Source organism: Ctenopharyngodon idella, chromosome 1, assembly GCF_019924925.1.
Source record: "Ctenopharyngodon idella isolate HZGC_01 chromosome 1, HZGC01, whole genome shotgun sequence".
Lineage (NCBI taxonomy): Eukaryota > Metazoa > Chordata > Actinopteri > Cypriniformes > Xenocyprididae > Ctenopharyngodon > Ctenopharyngodon idella.
The window spans coordinates 43238719-43262052 of NC_067220.1; the positions used below are offsets into that span (position 1 = coordinate 43238719).

The 23334-nt window shown below is 35.9% G+C and overlaps 1 protein-coding gene across 1 annotated transcript; it reads left to right on the forward strand.

Annotated features, from left to right (window-relative positions):
* The first annotated feature begins 6675 nt into the window (after positions 1 to 6675).
* Positions 6676 to 21842, forward strand: LOC127512330 (adhesion G protein-coupled receptor E3-like). The gene is made up of 12 exons (XM_051893127.1): positions 6676 to 6729; positions 8009 to 8086; positions 8182 to 8359; positions 8609 to 8728; positions 11403 to 11578; positions 11947 to 12110; positions 14932 to 15136; positions 15214 to 15446; positions 15728 to 15794; positions 19637 to 19728; positions 19826 to 19988; positions 21630 to 21842. The coding sequence occupies exons 1-12, from the start codon at positions 6676 to 6678 to the stop codon at positions 21711 to 21713; spliced, it is 1614 nt and encodes a 537-aa protein (XP_051749087.1). The 3' UTR covers positions 21714 to 21842.
* The last annotated feature ends 1492 nt before the right edge of the window (positions 21843 to 23334 follow it).

Here is a 23334-nt window from a genome sequence, read left to right on the forward strand (position 1 = left end):
TATAGCCATTTTTCTTTGTTAATAGTTAAGACGAAAAATGTAAACATCTGGCCTAATTGTTCATCTTATGTTAGAGGTTTTCACCTTCGCTTGGCATTCTGATACAGTTCCCACTGGTGCACCTACATAAAGTATAACAATGACGCCTCTAAATAAATAACGCAAACTAAGGTGACACTTACCACAGAGAAACGTCCTACTCCAGTCGTAATTGCGAATCAGTTTCTGGTTGATCGACTACTTCAGATGTTTCATCGTCTGCCTCGGGCTCGAACTGATACTGTAAAATCGATGCCATCTTTTCTGTCCAGATATTGTATACAATGTCTTGCGAATTGATAGCTGTCATTCAGTTATAGCAATGGGCACGCGGTGCGCACAGTAGACCAGTCACAAAGGATTGGGCCATCTGACCAATCAGAGCAATGTAGGCTCACGGCAAGGATAAGTTTAGAGAGACTGATTCACTGAACTGCTTCAAACAAATCGTTCACAAAACATAGAGAACTGAGGTGAAATTAAATGTATATTATGAGAAAACGAAAGTGTTTTTTTGACCTTGCATGCATGTAAACCTGTTGTAGGAGACTCCCAAAACAATATTAGGAACCTTAAAAAAGGCATAATAGGGGCACTTTAATAGGTTAAACTGACAGTGTTACACCCTCGCACCTTGTTACATACTCCCCCGCCACAACTAATTTTTGTTTTGTCTCTAAATTTCTTTCAGAAAATCAATGCCTGATCTGGCGTCTTGAATAATTAATAAAACACAGTGGACTATCAGATTCCATAATGGTGTTCACTGTTTTTAAAAGTAAGTATGTTTCTTTTCCTGTTTTGTTATAGAATCGTATTGCATGTTTCAACAGGTTACTGACTGAGAATTAAATGACATTTGATTAAGCATTGGCTGAAAGAATTCATAAACTATAAACACAAAAAACAAAGATGTTTCTCTTTTCACAGAATAGAATAGTTAAATGGTGCCACCTTGTGTCTCTAAAGGGTTACAGTAGTAAAAATGTCCTTGGAGGACATAAAACAGGATCCTGATCATCCCATAATCAATTTAATGTTTACGTGGCCCGCATTTTCATACATATTCTGTATATTTGATATTTTACTTTTTAACCCAATTTTGATTTAATTGCTGAAGTTTTTGGCCTGCTGCTGATTGGTCTGTGACTGGGCAGGAGTTTGAGTTTGACTGCAGCAGGTTGAGTTGAGAGGATGAAGGAATTCTGAGAAAAGAGTGGAGAAAACTAACAATGACATGTTTTGTAATTTAATTTGGACTGTAAGTGTACACCCTGTAAAAATGAAGAAATATAGCTTTACTTTTTTATCTAAATGTCAGAGCGTGAAAACATCAGTATGTTCTCCAATGCTCATCAGTCTGTGCAGATCACCATTAGTACAGACAGATTACTACGTTTGTAGGCTATTCTTGTTTATACAACAGTTCATTCTGGTTCTCGAATCTGATTGGCTGAGAGGTTCCTCCAGCCATGATATACTACCTGTATCACCATGGGAATCGTTTCACCATTTGAATCACTCCGCTTTCAGTGAGTGTCATGGCAGGCAAGAAAGTTCACCATATTTTTACAGATACTACTGTTGTTGTGAAATGGAATGTAGTTTTTTGGCTGAGAATGTAGTTATTTAGACCTCAAATATGTGACTTATATAAACATAGCGCATATTTCATTTTTTGAAATTGGAATAATTTGGAGTAATTTCATTTTTCCAAAAATGAAAGTGGCCTTCACATGTCACTTTCACTATTTGAAAATTTGTTTAGATGTTTTATTTTACATATGATTATATGACACATTTACTGTGTTAAAATCATTGACTCAATGAATGTGTCAGAATTAACACAAGCGTTGTCCCTAAACTCACCCATTGATGTGTGAGAATTTAACACAATTTGAGTCAGTTTTACTAAAAAAAGTTCTCAAAAAAAAGCCTTTCTTTTAGGCACACACAGACATCAAGAATCAGCCTGTGAATCTCAACAGTGGTGAGAATAATAAAGCATGTTGCAGTGCATTCTGGGTGCCACCAATCAAAATTCATCCATGGCTCCCATCATGCATTGCTGCATGAATAAATTATGAGCTGAACTGTCTTAGTAATTTCTTTTATTCTCATATTTTATTTTGTTCTGTTTATGTGACTTTTTAGTAGCTTGTTTTTTTAATGTTCATAGTTGATCTGTTTATCAGAATATGTTGCTTGTCACCATTGTTGAGATTCATACGCTGATTCTTGATGTCTGTGTGTGCCTTAATGAAAGATTTTTCTTTTTTGCTCAGAACACCTTTTGAGAAATCCTTCAGATTATATTGAAAAAGCTGATCTTCAGCTGTAGAATCACAGTGCTGCTGTAATCAATAATGTAAATCTAACTCAGAGATTGGGCTCTAAATGAGTTCAGTGATTCAGGACAAATAATGATTATGTGAAAACATAACCAACACCACCTGATCATTTTTTCTCTTTGTTTATCTGGCTGTTATGACTTAGTTACAGCAGCCAAACAAAATCTAATATTAAAAAGTCAAGGGTCAAGAGCCCAACTAAAGCAAACCCTGATCTCCATGATGGTAACTTAAAAAGTGTGTTTTTCTCCTTTGGTGATTCTGCTTATTGACAGCAGGTGCTCATCGTTAATGTTCAATAGTCACACTATTAATGAATTATCTTGATTGAATGGTCTGGTTTTGGTCTTGGAAGGTCTGGTCTCGACCACACCTCTGGTCTTCAATGGTCTTGGTTTTGGAGGTCTGATCTTCACCTCTGAAATTAACACAAAGATGTGTAAATGTGTAATATTAACACATTACAGATGTTTTTGGCTGCACAGATTGTGTTGATGCTGTGAACAAATACACAGGTTGTGTTAATTTTAAAACTACACATAATATGTGTAAAACAATTGAATTCTTCCAACACATTTTTATGCAATATTGACACAAAATGTGTAAACTAGAGTGTTACACATAATATGTGTTATTTTTTACACATTTCTTTTTAGAGTGTAGAAAGTGTAAGTAAATGATTCATTAACTATTTAAATGTATATTTATACATCTTATTATTCAGACATATAGTAATAGTTACTCGGTATGTTAATAAATGCTTTATTAACACGTATTCCTACTGTATTTCATGATTAATTAAGGTAGTTAAACATTTAGTAGTTGTCAGTTAACTATTTTTGTGATCTCATCTAAAGTGAGGACTATGTATGCCTCAAAGTTTTTACAAAGGAGATATAAAGGATACAGAACATAGAAATATTTCAAGCAAAAGATTAAACTTTACAATGGGTAACTTAATATAAATTTAAAAATAAACCTCTGTAATGTCACAGAAAACTAAGCCTTTGCAATATGATGTAAAAATAAATTTCTGTAAAGTGTAAACTTTGCTGAATAAAAATTTACCGGTGCCAACACTGGATTACAGGTGTGCCAAAATACAACAAATATTGGTAACACTTTAGTATAGGGAACACATAAACTATTAACTACGACCTTTCCCTCAATAAACTCCTAATTTACTGCTTATGAATAGTTAGTAAGGTAGTTGTTAAGTTTAGGTGTTGGGTAGGAGTAAGAATGTAGAATAAGGTCATGCAGAATATGGCATTAACAAATATGGCTTAATAAGTACTAATAAATAGCCAATATTCTAGTAATATGCATGTTAATAAGCAACTAGTTAAAAGACCCTAAAATAAAGTGTGACCCAAATATATATTATACAAAATATTTCACAGTGTCAAAACTACCTCAGTACTAAATTTAAAACATTAGAGAACAGCGGTGTACTTTCTAAATGATCTTATGAACCACTGACAACTCCTAAATAACTGGTTTGTATATAATTTAATACTTAATTTAGAAATGATAAATTGATCATTAATAAAGTATGAAAATACATTTATTAAACACATTATAGATATGCTTATAAATCAGGAACAAAGCATTTATACCTGTATTTATTAACTGCTTATAACTCTATTAATACTTTATAAATGATAAATTAACTATTTACTAATGCTTAACTAATGATTCAAAGTGTGCAGTTATCATAAAGTGTTACCGAAACAACTTTTTTTTCTTTTCTTTTTTTTTTCTTTTTTTTTTTACAGTGTATGAGTACATGATGTAAATGTTCAATCTGCGTTTAGGTTTTGAAGAAAGAAAGTGTTTGAATTTAGATTTTTTTTGTCTTTGTTCAGAGAGGCAGCAAAAGTTTGACTTGAATTCATTTCATAAACACCAAAAAATACACAATCTGTTTGATAACTCTCATGGCATTGTGCTGATGTTTGAGTCATTATTATAACACCAGATATTTACAAAACTGTCTGAACAGACGTTGATCATTTGAAACTTAAGTGTCTAACAGTCAGTCTAAAAAAAAACATTAAACATTGTAATATTTGTCTTTTCTTTCATGCCAGGTGTCTTATGGTCACTGTTGACTATCATCTCTTTAATCTTCTTTAAATGTAAGTCAGTAGTGTTTGCTTCAAACACGTCTGTTGACCCTGCGAACTGTATTACTTTTGTATGCAATTTATTATATCCATTTCTCAGTATTTAGTCATGTCAAAACTCTACACAGTTGTTTATATAAGCACACAGGCTCACACTACATGACTTTTAGCTGGATTTTGATTTCCAAGGTCTGCGACAAACCCCTGGATTGCTGCCAAATCATTGCGGTCACTGATTCTTGTCAAAAATGAGCATGATCTCGAGCAGTGATGCTGTGATATTTTCAAACCTGTTTGATATTATCGCCATGTGATCTTGTAGTGTGAGCGATGAAACAACATGGTAATCTGCTCATGCACCTTAATGTACATGAATGCAAGGTGACAATTTGATTATAATTGTTTTATACTAATAAAGTACCAAGAAATATATTTTTAAAATGTAAATAAGTGGTCTTTGCTCTATACTTAACATTATGATATATTTTATTTATCATCAGTTTTTGCCAGCCCACGTGTATTTCTGCCCAATTTTCCTTTTTTGTCCCATCTTTTTTTCTGCACAGATGACTTGGGCAGTGAGCATGAGTGGCTCTCTAATGTCTTACATGATTTTGTGTGAGAAAACATTTTTTCGTTGTTGGTAGGGTTGCTGCTTGGCCAAAGATCTTGCAGTTTGTGTACCTTATCGGCATTATGATGTGTAGTATTAACGCTGCTAAGACAAGAAGATGACAGTTGACAAGAAAACTTGTTGTGTAGTGTGAGCACCGTGTCGGTTCATTAGTCTCATAGTTCTGTAGTGTGAGCTTGCCCTTAACAGACCAGTTAATATCACATCCAAATGCATTCAAGCCTCACAGTGTTGTGGGCTGGTGGGAGAAAGTACAATGGAATTTGTGAATTTTTCATGGATGAATTTGGCTTTTGAATTCGATTGTGACTTTGAGAAATTGACAAAGAATAAATAAACTTTTGTAAAATGCAAAACCACTACAAACACTAATATTATTTACTAATAAATATTTTATACATTTTAAAGGATGAATGCAATGCATCACAAAAATGAACAGTGTAGTTTACAGTGCCTACAGTTTTGCTAACTGCTGAAAGAAAAGAAATTGTCTCAGTATTGATAAATGAATGCTGCCAACAGTATAAACTTGTGTGTTTCAAATTTGATTGATTGTGCTAAACATGCTGGATATAAATTAACCTGGTATTGCATATTCTGACTTTAATCACATCTTTCTCATCCTCAGGTTTAATATCCACCACTGCCGCTGAATCAAGATCAGCAGTTAGTCCAGTTTTGGACTGTGAGCTTGATAACGACACGTACATCTGCAATGGCACCAAATACCGCATGTACTGCAACACAAGAATGCATCGCTTCTACTACTGGAGATACCAGAACCAAAACCAATACCAGTGCATGAGTAATGACTGTATCTGTGTGGGTAATAAGGACACCTGCGCATGCTACTATAATACTTCATCCTGCTTCTGTAAGAATTTTAGTAATAACATCACTATCCCTACAGCAGTTAGGCCAGTCTATGACTGTGTACTTTATAATGACACATACATCTGCACTGGTGCTCAGTACCGCATGTACTGCAACACAACAATGCATGATTTTAACTACCAGAGATATAGATACCAAAACCAATACCAGTTCCAATGCTGGAATAATAACTGTGACTGCATTGGTAATAAGGACACCTGTACATGCTCTAGTAGCACTTTGTCCTCCTGCTTCTGTGAGACTTACAGCAAAAATGTCACTATCCCTACAGCACATAGTCCAGCCACAGTCCCTGACTGTGTGCTTTATAACGACACGTACATCTGCGCTGGTGCTCAGTACCGCATTTACTGCAACACAAGAATGCATGATTTCTCCTACCAGAGATATAGATACCAAAACCAATACCAGTACCAATGCTGGAATAATAACTGTAACTGCACTGGTAATAAGGACACCTGTACATGCTCTAGTAGCACTTTGTCCTCCTGCTTCTGTGAGACTTACAGCAAAAATGTCACTATCCCTACAGCACATAGTCCAGCCACAGTCCCTGACTGTGTGCTTTATAATGACACGTACATCTGCACTGGTGCTCAGTACCGCATTTACTGCGACACAAGAATGCATGATTTCTCCTACCAGAGATATCAAAACCAAGACTGGTACCAATGCTGGAATGGTATCATCAACACAAATAAACTTGACTTTTTTGTCTTTAAAACTCGCTTTATGAGTAATAACTGTAACTGTGTTGGTAATAAGGACACCTGTACATGCTCTATTAGCACTTTGTCCTCCTGCTTCTGTGAGACTTACGGCAATATCACTGCTCTCACTACAGCAGTTAGTCCAGTGTATGGCTGTGTGCTTTATAATGACACGTACATCTGCGCTGGTGCTCAGTACCGCATGTACTGCAACATGCAAAATTTCTATAACAACATAAATGAGCACCGCTGTACAAGTAATAACTGTAACTGTATTGGTAATAATGACACCTGTACTTGCTCTGGTAGCACTTTGTCCTCCTGCTTCTGTGAGACTTACAGGAATATCAATGCTCTCATTACAGCAGTTACTCCAGCTTATGGCTGTGTGCTTTATAACGACACGTCATATATCTGCACTGGTGCTCAGTATCACATGTACTGCAACACAAGTCATTTCCATTATCATATATACCATTACCACTGTTTGGGTGATAACTGTGACTGCCTTGGTAATAAGGACACCTGTACATGCTCCTCTAGTACTTCATCCTGCTTCTGTACAAATTTTAGCTATAGTATCCCTGCAGCAGTTTCTCCAGTCCCTGACTGTGTGCTTTATAACAACACATACATCTGCACTGGTGCTCAGTACCGCATGTACTGCAACACAACAATGCATCATTTCTACTACCAGAGATATCAGGACCAATACCAGTACGAATGCATGAGTCATAACTGTAACTGTGTTGGTAATAAGGACACCTGTACATGCTACAGTAGCACTTTGTCCTCCTGCTTCTGTGAGACTTATGGCAATATGATTGCTAGTCAACTCTATGACTGTGTGCTTTATAACGACACATACATCTGCACTGGTGCTCAGTACCGCATGTACTGCAACACCACAGTGCATGACTTATATTACAGTAGAAATAAGCACCGCTGTATGAGTGATTTCTGTGACTGCATTGGTAATAAGGACACCTGTACATGCTACAGTCGTACCACCTCCTCCTGCTTCTGCGAATATAACATCTCCACCCCAACCACACTCAGTCCAACTACTACAGGTGAGCATGTTTCTAAACTGAAATGCTATTTTGCTATTTTCATGTTGTAATAATGAATTCCCTCATTACAGGTCTGGATAATATACTGCCGGATCAATGCAGAGTAAGCTGAATATTTAAATTTACACAGTGCACAGAGTCTTTCAGTTTTATTTACAAAGCTCAATTGTGATTTCAGAGTCAGACCTCTGGAGGATGTCTTCAAAATCTTCTCGACAATATAGAGAATATTACAGATCAAGTGCTTCCTTTGATTGTAAGTTTTTAAGAGAGAAATCATAAAATAATAAAATATCTGTCATTTAGATAACATCATTCATTCACAAGTGTTTGTGTATCATAACCAATCAGATTGTGACTACAGTTTTGGATGTGGCTCTTAACACTTCAAAGATTTCGGAGTCAGCTGACTCAAAGGAATTAGTGACAGTTGGAAACAGTGTAATAAAAGCCAGTGAGAAGCTCATATCTTCACTGGTGAAGCCAACAGACACAAGTGACAGTGTCAGTTTTACTCTCGACACCGTAGGTAAGTGAAGACGCAATTGTATAGAATTACATACAATTTTACAATGATGTAGTTACTGAATGTGCTCTGGAGAGTTTGTGAATTCAAGGAATCAATAATTATAGCTGCAATATAGAATTTTATTTATTTGTATATTTAGAAATCCTTTTTTTATTATTATTATTATTAAGGTGCAGAATCTGTCTTTTTGCAGATAGTTCCTCATGCATTTCTTCTTCAGTTCAGATTAATTCACATTATTTTCTTTAGAGGTACAAGTCTTCATGATTGGACCAAAATTTACTTCAGATCAAATCCCTCAGCTGGACACCAAAAATGCTTCTATGGACATTGATCTTGTTGGGATTGCAAAGAGTAACTACGGAACAAGTATGTAAACATATTTAATAAAAAAATGACATACACCACGGTCTGTACTACTATGTACTAACATTTAAATTAATAATTTGATACATTGTTTATTGTGTAAATATTTTTTTTTTACATTGTACTTATATTTTTAAAAATGCCTGCATGTATTTACAGCTGTAATTAATCTCTGTAATTACATCGATAATTACACTGTTGACCTTCACTTACTCTTTAACCCACCCTTAAACCTACCCATACCACCACACCTGTCCATAATTTTACCCGTGTCCCACCTCAGTAGCAGCAAAAGTGTTTTGCAATACATCAACACAATAACTTCATTGTACTTATTTTTTGATGTAACTACATAATAGTGAAGGACATCTAGTGTGACCAACACCACAATTACTGACAGTGAGCAGACCATCCTTTCTGAAATGAACTGCTTTTCACTGCAGTGTATTGCCCCTTTTCAAATCAAACACAATAGCAGTTTACAGTTTCTTGTCGCTTGTATTAACAGATTATTTACACAGTGAATATGAGCCACAAAGCGCTGTGGTGTAGGCTACTGCAGATTTTACACTGCAATCGTAGTACATGATGATAATGCAATATAAACATGTGTATCAACTCAATCTTTTATATTGGCATTTAAGAATTTGTACCGTTTAACTGATGTAACTACTCACCACATGAATAGTTTGTGGTTGGGACAGGTCCCCAACACTTTTTTTTATTTCTATCATTTTGCAGCATTTAAGTACCTAATACAAATGAAACATCTAGTTGACTAGCAGAGTATTCAATTAAATCGTTTGTTAGATAAGAGGTGATGGTATGCGTTGTTTTTAAATCATGCTGAGCATTCCTTGTCACTGTTATCAGTGGCTGAAGGCAACAGTGCTCTCTTGGCGCTCGTACAGTCTTCACACAGATGTGAATCTAACGCTTAACGCCACTGCTCTCTATTTGTTCCGGTGAAATCACAAAAACAAGATGCACGTCCCTGCACATGATATACAATCACTGATGAACATCTTTGGTTTTAATGAGAAAAAAATGTTTTTGTTTTAGTAATGTTTTCAGTGGTGTAACCCCTCCTGTTCGATTCACCCGCTCTAAGCGGGACTTGAACTCCGGTCTGCCGGCATGGGAGTCGGGCGCTCTAACAAGGAGGCTAAAGACTGTAATCTCTAGTGTGCCTTTTGAGGTCAAGGGAGTGAGGTTTACACGCACAGCTCTTACCGTCCTACGTCCGTTACACTCACCCCCCCAAACCTCACTCCCATCCGGGTCATGGCACCAATGTAAACCCTCCTGTTCGAACCAACCGCCCTAAGCGGGACTTGAACCCGGGTCCGCCGGCATGGGAGTTGGGCACTCTAACAAGGAGTCTAAAGCCAGAGCGCCTTTTGAGGTCAAGGGAGTGAGGTTTACACGCACAACTCTTACCGTCCTACGTCCGTTACACTCACCCCCCCTAAACCTCACTCCCATCCGGGTCACGGCACCAATGTAACCCCTCCTGTTCGAACCAACCGCCCTAAGCGGGACTTGAACCCGGGTCCGCCGGCATGGGAGTTGGGCACTCTAACAAGGAGTCTAAAGCTAGAGCGCCTTTTGAGGTCAAGGGAGTGAGGTTTACATGCACAGCTCTCACTGGCCTATGTCTGTTACAGCGGCAAGTTTTATTTTTGTTCCCAGAACGTTTTTCTAAAAGGATAACATTCTATAAAAACATTTTAAAAATGTTCATTATGCCCTTATATTATTATAAAGCTTTTAGCAGGAAGTTTTCCAGCAGGCATTGGGCATGGACAACAAACAACATTAGTAGCTTGACAGGTTCATGTCTATTCAGTAAATCTGACTTGACCTAAACAATTAAGAATACTTTTTGTGCACACACACACACAAAAAAAAATAAATAAATAAAAAACTTTATTCAACAATTTCTTCTCTTTATTGTCAGTCTCTGACGCTGTTCACGTTGTAAACACAGTGCAACACTTCCGGATTCTACGTTAGAGCGCTGGCTCAATACTGGACGGATCCTGCGTCAGCAGCACACGCATGTGTCTGACACGGAAGAGAAGAAACTGTTGAATAAAGTCATTATTTTTGTGGGGTTTTGCGCACAAAAAGTATTCTCATTGCATCATAAAATTAAAGGTTGGACCACTGCAGTCACATGGACATTTTTAACAATGTCTTTACTACCTTTCTGGGCCTTGAATATGGTAATGGCATTGTTGTCTATAGGGGGGTCTTGGATCTCAATAAAAATATCTTAATTTGTGTTTCGAAGATGAACGAAGGTCTTACAGGTGTGAAACGACATAATGATGAGTAATTAATGACAGAATTTTCATTTTTGGGTGAACTAACCCTTTAACTGAAAGTACAGACACTGTTTAAAATACTGCACTTCATGTGTGGTCATTTCCATGTAGTAGAACTGCAGAAGATTTTTGTGTGGTTCACTACAGCTTTCACTATTGCAGTGCTAGTGTGTTCATTTAGACTCAGGATTACTGTCATTTCTAGTGTTGCATTACAACTGTGATCAGTTGGTTGCAGTGGAAAATATTTTTGGTATGAGTGAATTAGGTATAAATGGTTGGACACAATCATAGAAACATGTATACTCCCACTGCTCTTACTTGTTTCTCTCGTAACACATAATCAGCTGCTGTGGCTTTCATGAGCTACAACTCAATGGAGAATCTACTGAAGCCCGACTTCTTCAACACATCAGATGACACGGTTAAAACCATGATGTCCACTGTGATCTCAGCTACTCTTCCCAAAACCACCAACACTAAACTCATCAAACCAGTCAACTTCACCCTCAAACACATCAGAGTAAGTTACTTTTATAGACTTTTTAGACTAAATAGAATAGAAATTGATGGAAATTAATATTTATGTACTGAAGAGTTCTGTAGGGCCAAAACAAAACTTTGAGATCAGTTATTTTAATTGTCTAGTTCTGCTCTTCCCTGTTTTATTCAACACAGCAATAATGTTAATGATATGGAGATATGGAGAAAGGGGGCAGGTGTTGTGAAAAATGAAGCTATCTTGAGAAGCTATTTCTTCCTAATCTGGCTTAAATATTTTGTTCAGTTGTACTTTTGAATTCATAATTATTTGTGTACCCATGCAGAGATTAATTGAGAGAAATGTGATACTTGACAAAAATCCTTGCATGTTCTTTCTTCTTTTTACAGGAGTTCGACCCCAGCGGTTCTCTGTCCTGTGTGTACTGGAATATCAGCGAGTGGATTGTAGATGGTTGTACTGTTTTAGAGACCACCAGCAGCTACACTGTGTGTTCCTGTGTCCATCTGTCAACATTCGCTCTCATCATGCAAACCAGCAGCCCTTCAGATGGGCTACACATTACACAGCGAATTCAGGTGACCGGCTTGAACACTAGCAAAATCTGCTTAGGGAACTTTTTTGTCCTCGCTCAAAACTTTCTCATGCAAAATTTCACAGAGCAACGATAAATGTGACCTTAAGGCTGCACAATTATTTAATGATGATGGATAATGATGATGCAATCTTGAGGCATCTGCAACAGTGCAAAACTCATCCAGTGAGCTTGTGCTGAACTCTGCATTTTGATGAGTATTGAGTGGATTTAAATAAATTGGTGTTGTAGCAAATTAGCTCAAAAGGGAAATATGTATATTTAATATTAGCTTGTTATAATTAATTATAAATATTTTGATCAAGTAATAGAATTAACTTCATGTAGCTGAATTAATATAACAATCAATTAATCTGTTCGTCCAGCGAACACTCTGTATTGATTGAAATAACGTCTCAGTATTGATTTGTGGCCACAGAAAAATAACTTTTTCTTGCATGTAACTGTGATTGTATCATTAAAGTGACATTGATTTACAAGCAGGGAACAGAATCAAACTCTCATGAATGTGAACCAAGGTTTTATTTAACTAAATCAAAAACAAATGACTAATCTAAACATACACACAATCACGCACATGAAATGGAAAGTGAAAGTGAATGAAGCCGAAAAAAGAAACAGGGGAATGAAGGTATGAAAAGAGTCATTTAGTTTCTTAGTTTAAAGCACCTTGCTAAGAAGGGGTCTACAGCTTATCCTAAACCTCTGTTTAGTTAGTTACTTGTACGATACTTGCCTTAGCCGTTGAACGAGCGTCCGCATATGCAGTCTCAAGAGAAAGTCTTGATGGTTCAGTTGTCCAGTGGTGCTGAAGTTGCAATCAATTTCTTCTGTGTTGAATGAAGAACTTATGATGGACTTGCGATGTTAGCCTGACCTGGTCGTTGTTGAGGAAATTACAATAGTTGTAACTTGAGGCCCTGTTGTAACTTCGGGACAAAGGTCCTGTGGCATTCTGCACGAAACAGCAAGCCTAAGACGCACAGAATAGAAGAGGAGAGGAAGGGGTCACTGGGACAGTGGCTTTTAACTTCTGTTGAGGTCACTCCTCTAGGGGGTCAGAGATTCAATGGTAACTAACTTTCAGAGGGAAAGTTTATGACCCTTTTTTTTTTGAGCATGGTGTTTTGCATTTTTGAGTGGGCTGGCAGTTCGTGCCCCTTCATACTCTGAATTAATGTAACAAGAATACAGTGCATGTTATGACGAGGTGATGCACACCGATGTGTAGGGAATTAAATGAGGATTATTTTGATAGGAAGCATGATTTAGATGACATTACATTATCTAGTGGTTCTATCATAAACCATGCATAAAACAGTATACAATACAAAAGACACTATACAAGACACTAGTAATCATACACACAATGTACTGGAGATGTTCATTCATAGAAGGTTGTGAATTAATAGAAATAGTCCTTTTTAAGGGCATTATGTGTGTTTCAATAGGGAAATGGAGTGGGAGTTAACTCTTTCCACATTCCTTTTGGTCGTAAATGGCTTTTTTTTCTATGATGACCAGAGGCCTGCAGCTCAGGAGAGGGGGTTTGCTGGTTTATTCATTAAATATAATGAATAATTGTGTGTCTGATTGGTCCAGACATTTTATTCGCGGCAGCCGTAATCATTAACACAAATGTAAGGATGTGTGGTGGATTTTCAATCAGGCTTACTTAAAGTATACAGGGCTGTGATATGCAATTTTGGATGCACTGAAATCAAGATTCCAGTTTTCTCTTGGAGATTTAGGAGTTCAGAATTTAACCCTAATCATATTTACAAAAGGCTACAAACACTCTACGTTTACATGGAGACCTTTTGGAGATCATTCTGATTGATGAATCTGAACATACTGTTTACAAGAACTAAATAAAGTGATCAGGTTGAGGTGCACGATAATATTTCAAAAGCTTCGAATTGGAATTTATCTTTTGATGTGCTTGCTGTTTGAATACTGATTAGTTTCCCACTGTTGGCACTAACCATCCTTCTACCATCGCTTCTTTGTTTTAAAAAGCAGACTTAAAATGTATCTATTATGGGTCCTAATTAGAAGATAATGAGCACACAAAGCTTTGTGCTGTGCTGTTTATATTTATCGAGCAGTAGAAACGCCCCTTCCCACACCCAAAACAATGCATCTGCAAATAAGTCCGAAGCAAGGACTGGTGGGACAACATTGTCCTGCAGCACTAAGCCATTAAGCCATTTCTTCACCACTGCTCATGAGCAGAACAGTTTCAGTTTTCAAACTGATCGAGAGTTTAGTTTACAGCCTAGTATCACAGACAAGGTTTACGCTAGTCTTAGACTAAAATACATGTTTGACCTTTCTTAAATGAAAGGAACTTGCACTGACATATCTTAAAATATGTCAGTGCCATTGTTTTGTCACAAGATGCACACCAGTAATGTTTTTTTTTTTTTTTTTTTTTTTTTTTTAAGATACGCTTAAAAGCTGCTTAAAAAAGCTGCTTAAATGTCCTAATTTAACTATCCTGGCTTAATCTAAGCCCTGTCTAAACCAACCTTCATGTCCTATTGAACAGATTAGAAAAGGTTTAAACTACTTACAATCCAAATAAAATTTAAATTTGTACAATTAATTCCGATTGACGTGGTTACATGTGACTTTTTTATTCCAACTATGCTACTACAAAAAGATTATTAGGGTCTATGTAAATGGGGCTATTGATGTGCTCAGAAGTGTTACTTTGGACAGCAGGAAATGTCACTGAATTTGTCTCACACATTCTTGTTTTGATGTTTTCTCAGAGCGACTCACTGCTGGATTTGTTGTATTTGGTGTGTGTGATCGTGGGGCTGGTGTTCTTCAGTTTGGCCCTGTTGACCTTTGCCCTTTGTCAGTGGAGTCCTGGAGTGAATAACGTGGCTCGAATCAACATCTGCATCAGTCTTCTGCTGGCTCACCTTCTGTTCCTGCTCACACAACAGTTCCTGAGCCTCATACGCCGTCATCAGGTGAGAATGATGAAGGAGCCCTACAGCTCAGCACAGCCTCTCTGAGAATCATCATAACAGTCTCTCTTGGTCTCCAGATGTTGTGTGCTGTGATATCAGGTGTGCTGCACTTCCTCTTTCTCTCTGCCTTTGTGTGGATGTTCATTGAAGCTGTGCTGCTCTTCATCTGTGTGAAGAACCTATCACAGATCAGCTCCAAAAAGAGGGAGGTGCTTAGCAGTGGATTCCTGTGTGTGATTGGATATACGGTTGCTCTGGTTGTGGTGGATGTGTCTGCCGGGCTGGTTCCTGAAGGATACGGCAGCGAATAGTGAGTTTTTTTTTTCCGTTTTTTTTTTTTCTTTTCTTTTCTTTTTTCTACTCTTTGGATTAGATGAAATAAAGATTTTAGTTTTTGACTGACAACTCACAGGTCTTTTGGAACAGTGCTGCTCTCTGATAATTTTTATTCAGTTTGTATCAAAACCACCAGAAGATTAAAATGCATTTGTAATTTTTTACACTTTTTTAGTAGTATTTCAACAATCAGCAACTGAAATCATTTTTTGGACTGATTAATTCAGTTTTGATATTGTCTTTTCGTCTAAACAGCTGCTGGATTAAAAGGGATAAAGGTTTTATCTGGAGTTTTCTGGGTCCTGTTTGTGTCATACTAGCGGTAAGTTTTTACAATGCAGATTGTGTCAAAGCAGCTTTACAGTGACAACTGGTATATAATTTTTGGCTGCACAGCAGCTCTTAAAGAATGGTGCAATATGTAAGAATTTTGCAGTAAAATATCCAAAAACCACTAGGCCAGTGTTATATATTTTGTTCACTTGAGTACTTACAACATCCCAAATGTTTGCAACTATTTGTTAATCGTGAGAAAATTGCAATTTTAACCAAGGCTCCGGGACGTGTGAGGAGTCGCCTGTCAATGGCGTCATACCCGCGTTACCCTCAGGTTTCCGGTTTTATTTTGTAGAAACCATGAAGACAGTATTTACATGTTTTAATAGGCAGGGGAACAACTGTTTGGTTACGTTTATAGACAGAAAATTAATTGTAACTAAAAACTAATTGCTCAACACGTTCAGTCTTATTGTTTAAATGTAATTTTCTTGATTTTCTGCAAGTACCATGCTTTATTATGCCTCAGAGAAAAACACTATTATTTTTAGTAACAGTAAAACAGCATTTTCTCCATCATACAATACGTTTTAAAATTAATTGCATGCCATTTATCAACACAAGCCATCTAGCATTTAATGATATTCTAAAATCGATCTAGTTTACTACAGTGTGCAACAGTGTCTCACAGCAGCCGTTATAGTATATAGTAACGTTATAACATTTCCAATAGTCTCAAATGTATCTAATATGATAAACAGAGCTGTGTTACCTCATACTCATACTCGAGATTTTCGGTTTCTGAGATTTTCGGTTTCCAAAGGCGGAGCATATATGAATATTAATGAGTTTCCAAGACATGCGCGATTGCACGTGCAACTGAGAATTTTAGTTCACATTGTATCTCAGGACATTAGTGGATTATTCCATATAGGTAACTATATTCTCAGCGTCGCGGCTGACTTATGCCTAAACTACAGTTGTTTACTTCTAGGTAACACTTTATAAAGTTCTCATTAGTATGCACGTTTTGTGCAGTCGTCTGTAACTGAATGACAGACACTTCGTATAACAGCAGAGCAACCTTCAGCTATCGAGTTCAGCTCGTTGTGCTCTTCTTCCTATGTATGTTTAAAAACTCGGTATTTTATTAGTTGTTATCATTAAGTACATTACTACCTGTAACAACTGAAATAAACCTGTATAAATGTTTCTGAGGACTTAGGCTATATCTATTCTGGTATTGTTCTTAAATTCTTGTTCATTTTGATATGAGGCCTATTGCTTTTCAAAAGGATTAATAAAATTCTTTATGTTTAGGCTCACCAAGGTTGCATTTATTTGATCAAAAATAGGCAAAACAGTAATATTGTAATTTGTTTTCTATTTTAATATATTTTAAATGGCTGTTTATTCCTGTTACTCCAGTCTTCAGTGTCACATGATGCTTCAGAAATCATTCTAATATGCTGATTTGCTGCTCAAGAAACATTCTTAGCTATTATTATCAGTGCTGAAAACAGCTGTGCTGCTGAATGAAAGTGGAAACCGTGATCCAGTGCCTGTTCTGTTGATTCACAGAACAGCAAGTTTAAAGACTATTGAAATAGAAATCTTTTGTAACATTAGAAATGTCTTTTTTTCCTTCTTCTTCTTAAATGTATTTAATTAATTCTTGTTGAATAAACTTCATCCTTGTGAAATTCATTTCTTAAAAAAACAAAAAAACTACAGTTATTCCAGACATTCGAATAGTATTTTAATGCAAATGCATTTGTGCAACTAATTTGGGGGCCACTGTATGTAAAAAGATAACTTTTTGTTGTTATAAAAATAGTTTTAAGTAAATAAAAAAAATGTCATTAAAATTCAAAGAGTGGTAAAAATGTCAAAAACTTTAAGACTAAAAATGTAATTTTTTGATCTGAGAATAGCTTTCTTATGTGTCATATTTCCATATATTAAGGGACTGCTACAGTACCTAAAATTTGTTGTTGGCAAGTATATGTCCCATCTTTTTGTACAAAAACAAAATGTCATTAAATGTCTCACACAATATCAAATGTTAACTCCATCACACATTATACAAAGCATCTAGTTATCAAAAGCAAATCAAGACCATATTCCCATCTTTAGTCCAGGATTTGTGATATATGTTTTGACAGTTTTTTTTTTTTTTTTTTTCAAATTTTCATGAGGCCAAATGTGCCCCTAATTAAAACCCCATGAAGAAAATGTATGTTTATGAACATTAATGACCAGTGAATTCAGGTTGGGACACTTTTTGCCATTGAGATGACTGGGAAAAGTTTCCCGATCAACCTGAATACCAAATAGCCTAATGAATGTTTGTGTATCAAAATAAATTGTCCATTTATATCAGTGATCATCATTGTATATCCAGGTACACAAGTCACACATGGTCAAGAGAACAGATGGCAGAGAATTAAAAAAGGTTGCAAAAATCTTTATTAGGCCACTGATTTTGGACATTTCTTTCATTTCCAGAGGGATGACCCCGTTTTAAATCTTCATAAGTTGAGGTAACATAGAAGAACATAGCAATACATCATTGAAATGCCAGCTGCATGTTTTTAACAATATTTTATTTATTTATTTATTTTCCCTGTTAGGCTATATGAAATCAGTATAATCTACTTCAACTGATTCAGGTGTTCTGGGATGCTTGGTTTTATTGTGCAATTGAAAAATTAACCCTTGTGGTGTCAGTGTATCTTTCTTTGTAACCATGAAAAGACAATATAGTTTCAGCAATATTTTCAGCATTTGTCACCAACCAGAAAACCAGAGAATGTTAGTCTGAACAGGTAAGCTAACACATGTATAATCACACCAGTTGTCCATAGGTTACAAAAATATTATGTCCACACAGACACATTTATATAGGCCTATCAGCTGTTACATCGCAAGGTACATAGGAAGAGCACAACGAGCTGAACTCATTGTAGACGATAGCTGAAGGTTGCTCTGCTGTTACTCGAAGTGTCTGTCATTCAGTTACAGACGACTGCACAAAACGTGCATACTAATGAGAACTTTATAAAGTGTTACCTAGAAGTAAACAACTGTAGTTTAGGCATAAGTCAGCCGCGACGCTGAGAATATAGTTACCTTTATGGAATAATCCACTAATGTCCTGAGATACAATGTGAACTAAAATTCTCAGTTGCACGTGCAATCGCGCATGTCTGGGAAACTCATTAATATTCATGTCTGCTCCGCCTTCGGAAACCGAAAATCTCAGAAACCGAAAATCTCGTAACACAGGAAAAGCGGAAGCGGCGCCGGCGACTGCGGCATGATAAAAGTTCCGCTGCTCGTGAGGCATGTGTTGCGCAATCACTCCAGCGGCCTCGTTCAGCTCCCACAACACTTGGTCCTGCTCTGCTTCATACTACAGTAATGTTAATAATCGCATCCATGAACATGATTTCTTCACGAGTCCTATCCCGATTATTTCCACCGGCTGTGAGGTGAAGACCACATGTACCAAGATTCCCCTCTCAAACTTGGCGTCATCAAGCTACGCCTTTGTTTTGAATAGGCCTCTAGCGACCTCTAGCGGACAGAAAATATTACATAGTGCACCTTTAAGTAAATTCAGTATGGATTCATTCTTTTGTACGAATCAATAGTTATTAATTTAGTTGATTTATCTATATCAGTACTGGAGTAGACAGTGATGTCATCATCCAGCTCACTTCAGTTTGCATACAAGGGTGTCGATGCAGGCAGACCAAAAAATCAATGTTGAATATCAAATGTCAAGTGTCCCCAAGTAAGCAAGCCAAAGGCTCTAGTTACAGACATTTTTCACATGGTCTGTTGAAGTCAAGAAAACTGTGATTTTTTTTTTTTTTTCTGCAGTTAAACACGATTCTCTTCATCAGCATCTTCATCATTCTGAGCTCAACTCTCAAAAATCTGAACGCTGAAGTTTCACAGATGAAACAAACCAAGTAACATGCATTGTTTATTGCTTTACTACAAAAGAACAGAACAACATATAGACAATAAAGACACATTAACTTTCTCTTTTTTTTTTCCTTTCTGCAGGACTATGGTATTTAAAACTCTGGCTCAGTTTGTGGTTCTTGGTTGCTCCTGGATTCCGGGTTTCTTCACTAATGACAGTAAGGAGCTGGAGATCATCTTCCTGTTCTTGAACTCCCAGCAGGGAACCTTCATCTTCCTGGTCTATTGTGTCCTCAATAAAGAGGTCAGAGATCACTCAATTTACTACTATATTCCACACTGTAATAAACAAAAACAAAAAAACAGTGAAATGCATGGTAGTACAGGGTTCCAAACGTTTACCATTAATGGAAAAAACAGTCAAAGACCATCAACTGAAGTAACATGTTAGACTGCAATAGGAAAAAGGCAAGCTGAACATAAACTACAATAACATCCTTAAATTGCAAACTAACAGTGAAATAATGGCAGAGGTGACAGAAGTTTAATGTTAATTTTACAGTTCTCTTATTGCAGTTTGACTTCATTTCTGTCATACGTCTGCAAAAGTTCTTACTGAAAATTAACAGAGGTTTAGATGTTGATTTATTGTTTCATTTGAAGTCACCATCATGGAGATCAGTATTTGCTTTAGTTGGACTCTTGACCCTTGACTTTTTAACATTAGTTTATCATTGGTTGCTGTAACCGTTTCTTTAAGACACATTTGTTGTGGTAAAAAAGCCAAGAGAAAATGTGATTAGGTGTTGGTAATGTTTTGATTATGACATAATCATGTAACGCTTGATTCACTGAACTCTTCCAGTTCCAGTTTAAAATACTTCATATTTTTCACTAACACTGATGGATCTCATAATCAAAAATATAAAACATTTCCCATTTAATTAGAGATTAGATTTTAAATGAGATCAGAGAATCAGGTCAATGATTTTAAATTTAAATGCCCAAATTCATTGGATCACATTTTATTTCAGCTACTTTTTTGCCATACAAAATGTATTTTAAAGACACAGTTACAGCAGCCAGAGAAAAACTAATGTTCAAAAGTCAAGGGTCAAGAGCCCAACTAAAGCAAACACTCATCTCCATAATGGTGAATTCAAACAAAACAATAAATCATCAACATCTAAACCTCTGTTAATTCTCAATAGCTTGTATCCCACATCTTGTATGACAGAAATAAAGTCAGTCTGGTTAGTAATAAGTGAAGCTGGTAATGTTGTTTGTGGAGTTGTTTGATCAGATCTTGAGAGATTTAATGTCTTTTATCTTCAGTTGATTTCATCTAAGGCTGTGGCTGAAATCAGTTGTAGTTCTTGTGTTTCTCTTTCCTTCAGAAATTCAGCTTGTTGTCATCAGCTGTCTTCAATAATGCTCAATCATCACAATTATATTTATGTATATTTGTGGACATCTCAGGTTAAACTTCATGACATTTACCTTTATTTAAGGAAGGAGGTCTGTTTTTTTCAGTGGTCTGAATTTATATTTTTAAGGAAATTTAGCAGTTTTATAAAAAAACAACAACAAAAAAAGTATAATTATTGTTGAATCTTACTGAATTTTCTCTGTAAATATACATTTATTTTTGAAAGAAAAAAAAAAACTACCTGTTTTTTTTATAGATATCTCATGCATTATTCTCCATGAAAATACTAATTAAATAAATAAAACAATTCAAAATAGCAAAACTATTCAAATTTTAACTGTCAAAAATTCTAACTTTCTCAGCTTTCTCAAGCCTTTTTGTCCTCAGCAATTAGTTCAGTCATTTTATGATCCCCCCTCATATGGAAACTGTTTCACTCTCTGCAGAGACAGTATAAGAAAGAAAAGAAAAGCATAATTTACTTCTCAATGCAACTCCTATCTCATTCTTGTTCAGGTCTGGCAGCAGTACAGGAGGTGCTTCAGATGTCTTTGCTGTGGACTCAAACCCAACAACAAAAGTGTCCAGAAAAAATGTTGAGGACTACAGCATCCATATTCAGGAAATGAATGAAGTGCCATTATCATACAGTAAACGCTTTCAGATATTAGCGCCAGTCTCAGCTTCTGCCTGTAAATTAGCAATTAGCCTAATGTCATACTGGTCTTATTTTATATCTATTTGATGTAAAACTTTTAACTTTCTTTACTATTAGTTTCTTGGTGGAGGGATTGTTGTCTCATTCTTTTAGACCTGTGTGTGATTTATTTTACTCGGGACCCCTAAAGTGATTTGTGTTTCCTTTATTTCACTGTAGTACGTTAGTTAACTTTAAGAATATTTAGTGTGATGAAGACAGTGAATGTAATTTTTTGCATATTGAAATTAATCAGTTAATAATGTATTTGTATCCTTTTATTTTATTTTTCTTCAACTTTAATGAGTTTCTATTAAATATATAAAACATATAGTTGAATTATACTTTTTACAACATATGTTTCACCATATATCTTCATATGCTCTACTGGCCACTTCAGAGATTATATGTTCATAATTATGATGATTATATTATCATATAATTAAAGTTTTAATCATAGACATGTATCCACAAGATATTATTCACATTGCTGAATATCACAGATTGCAAATATGGTTTATTGAGTTTACAGGTATGAATATATCTATGTTTAGAAACAGCTTTACATACTTTGACAAGCATAGTTAAAGAGTAACTGAGGAATGATATATTCTTAATATTAATTTCACCACATTGAGACCCTGTAAATGTTTTTATGCACACACAAAAAAATAAACCTACAAATATACAATGAGATTTGAGTGACCATGAGCTCATTTAATATAAATTATATAAATTAACAAATGTCCAATCAAACAAGCACATCTACAATATTAATTGCAGAACCTCTTATAATGAACCACATGGTGTGTAAACACATACATTTATTTTTGGTACACAACAATTTTTCTCAAACCTCGCTTTTTCTAATGCCAAAATGACTGTATTCTGTAATGCTAACTATTACAATTTCAAGCTGTTTTTCATACAATTTTCCTGTTTGAAAGATAAACTTCTGCAGATATTAAGGTTTGGCAGTGCCTTTGGCTGCGGTGTGAGTTAAGATGATCTTAAGAGTCTGATCTGAAACTTTCCCTTTCTTTGATAATTTTTCATTCCTTATTAACTGCAGGCTTTGACCAGAATCCAAGTTACAGGTCTTTCATTTCTAATGTCTGGGCAAGCTGGAAAATCAAGAAAATCTGTTAAAAACGCAGCCCTCAGCCCTGACTGTGATAATATTGCTGGTTATTCGAAAATAGTGAGAGATTATTGCATGTATTGCATCATCATTTACTTGCATTCTTTGGAACAAATTCATATTTTTACAGAAAACAATTTGATCAAGGTCAGGCGTTCTGAATCTTCCTCCTGCAGTCTTTTTGGTGAGTTTCAGGCCAGACCAGACCTGAAAAACTATAATTATCAATCATAAACAAGTCTTTTCTCAAATAATAGGATGATTTTGGGCATTCTCCTTAGCTACATCAGCAACAAATAAAACTAAATCCTTAAATATTAGCTCAAATAACATCAGGCATTCATCTACTCCTTGGTGGATTTGCATCTTTGATGCAAGATGTA

Coding starts and splice junctions, on each gene's coding strand:
- LOC127512330 (XM_051893127.1), top strand. CDS start 6,676: ATGATTTCTCCTACCAGAGATATCAAAACCAAGACTGGTACCAATGCT. Junction 11,579..11,946: donor TCACCCTCAAACACATCAGA/GTAAGTTACTTT, acceptor TTCTTTTTACAG/GAGTTCGACCCCAGCGGTTC. Junction 15,137..15,213: donor GCCTCATACGCCGTCATCAG/GTGAGAATGATG, acceptor CTTGGTCTCCAG/ATGTTGTGTGCTGTGATATC.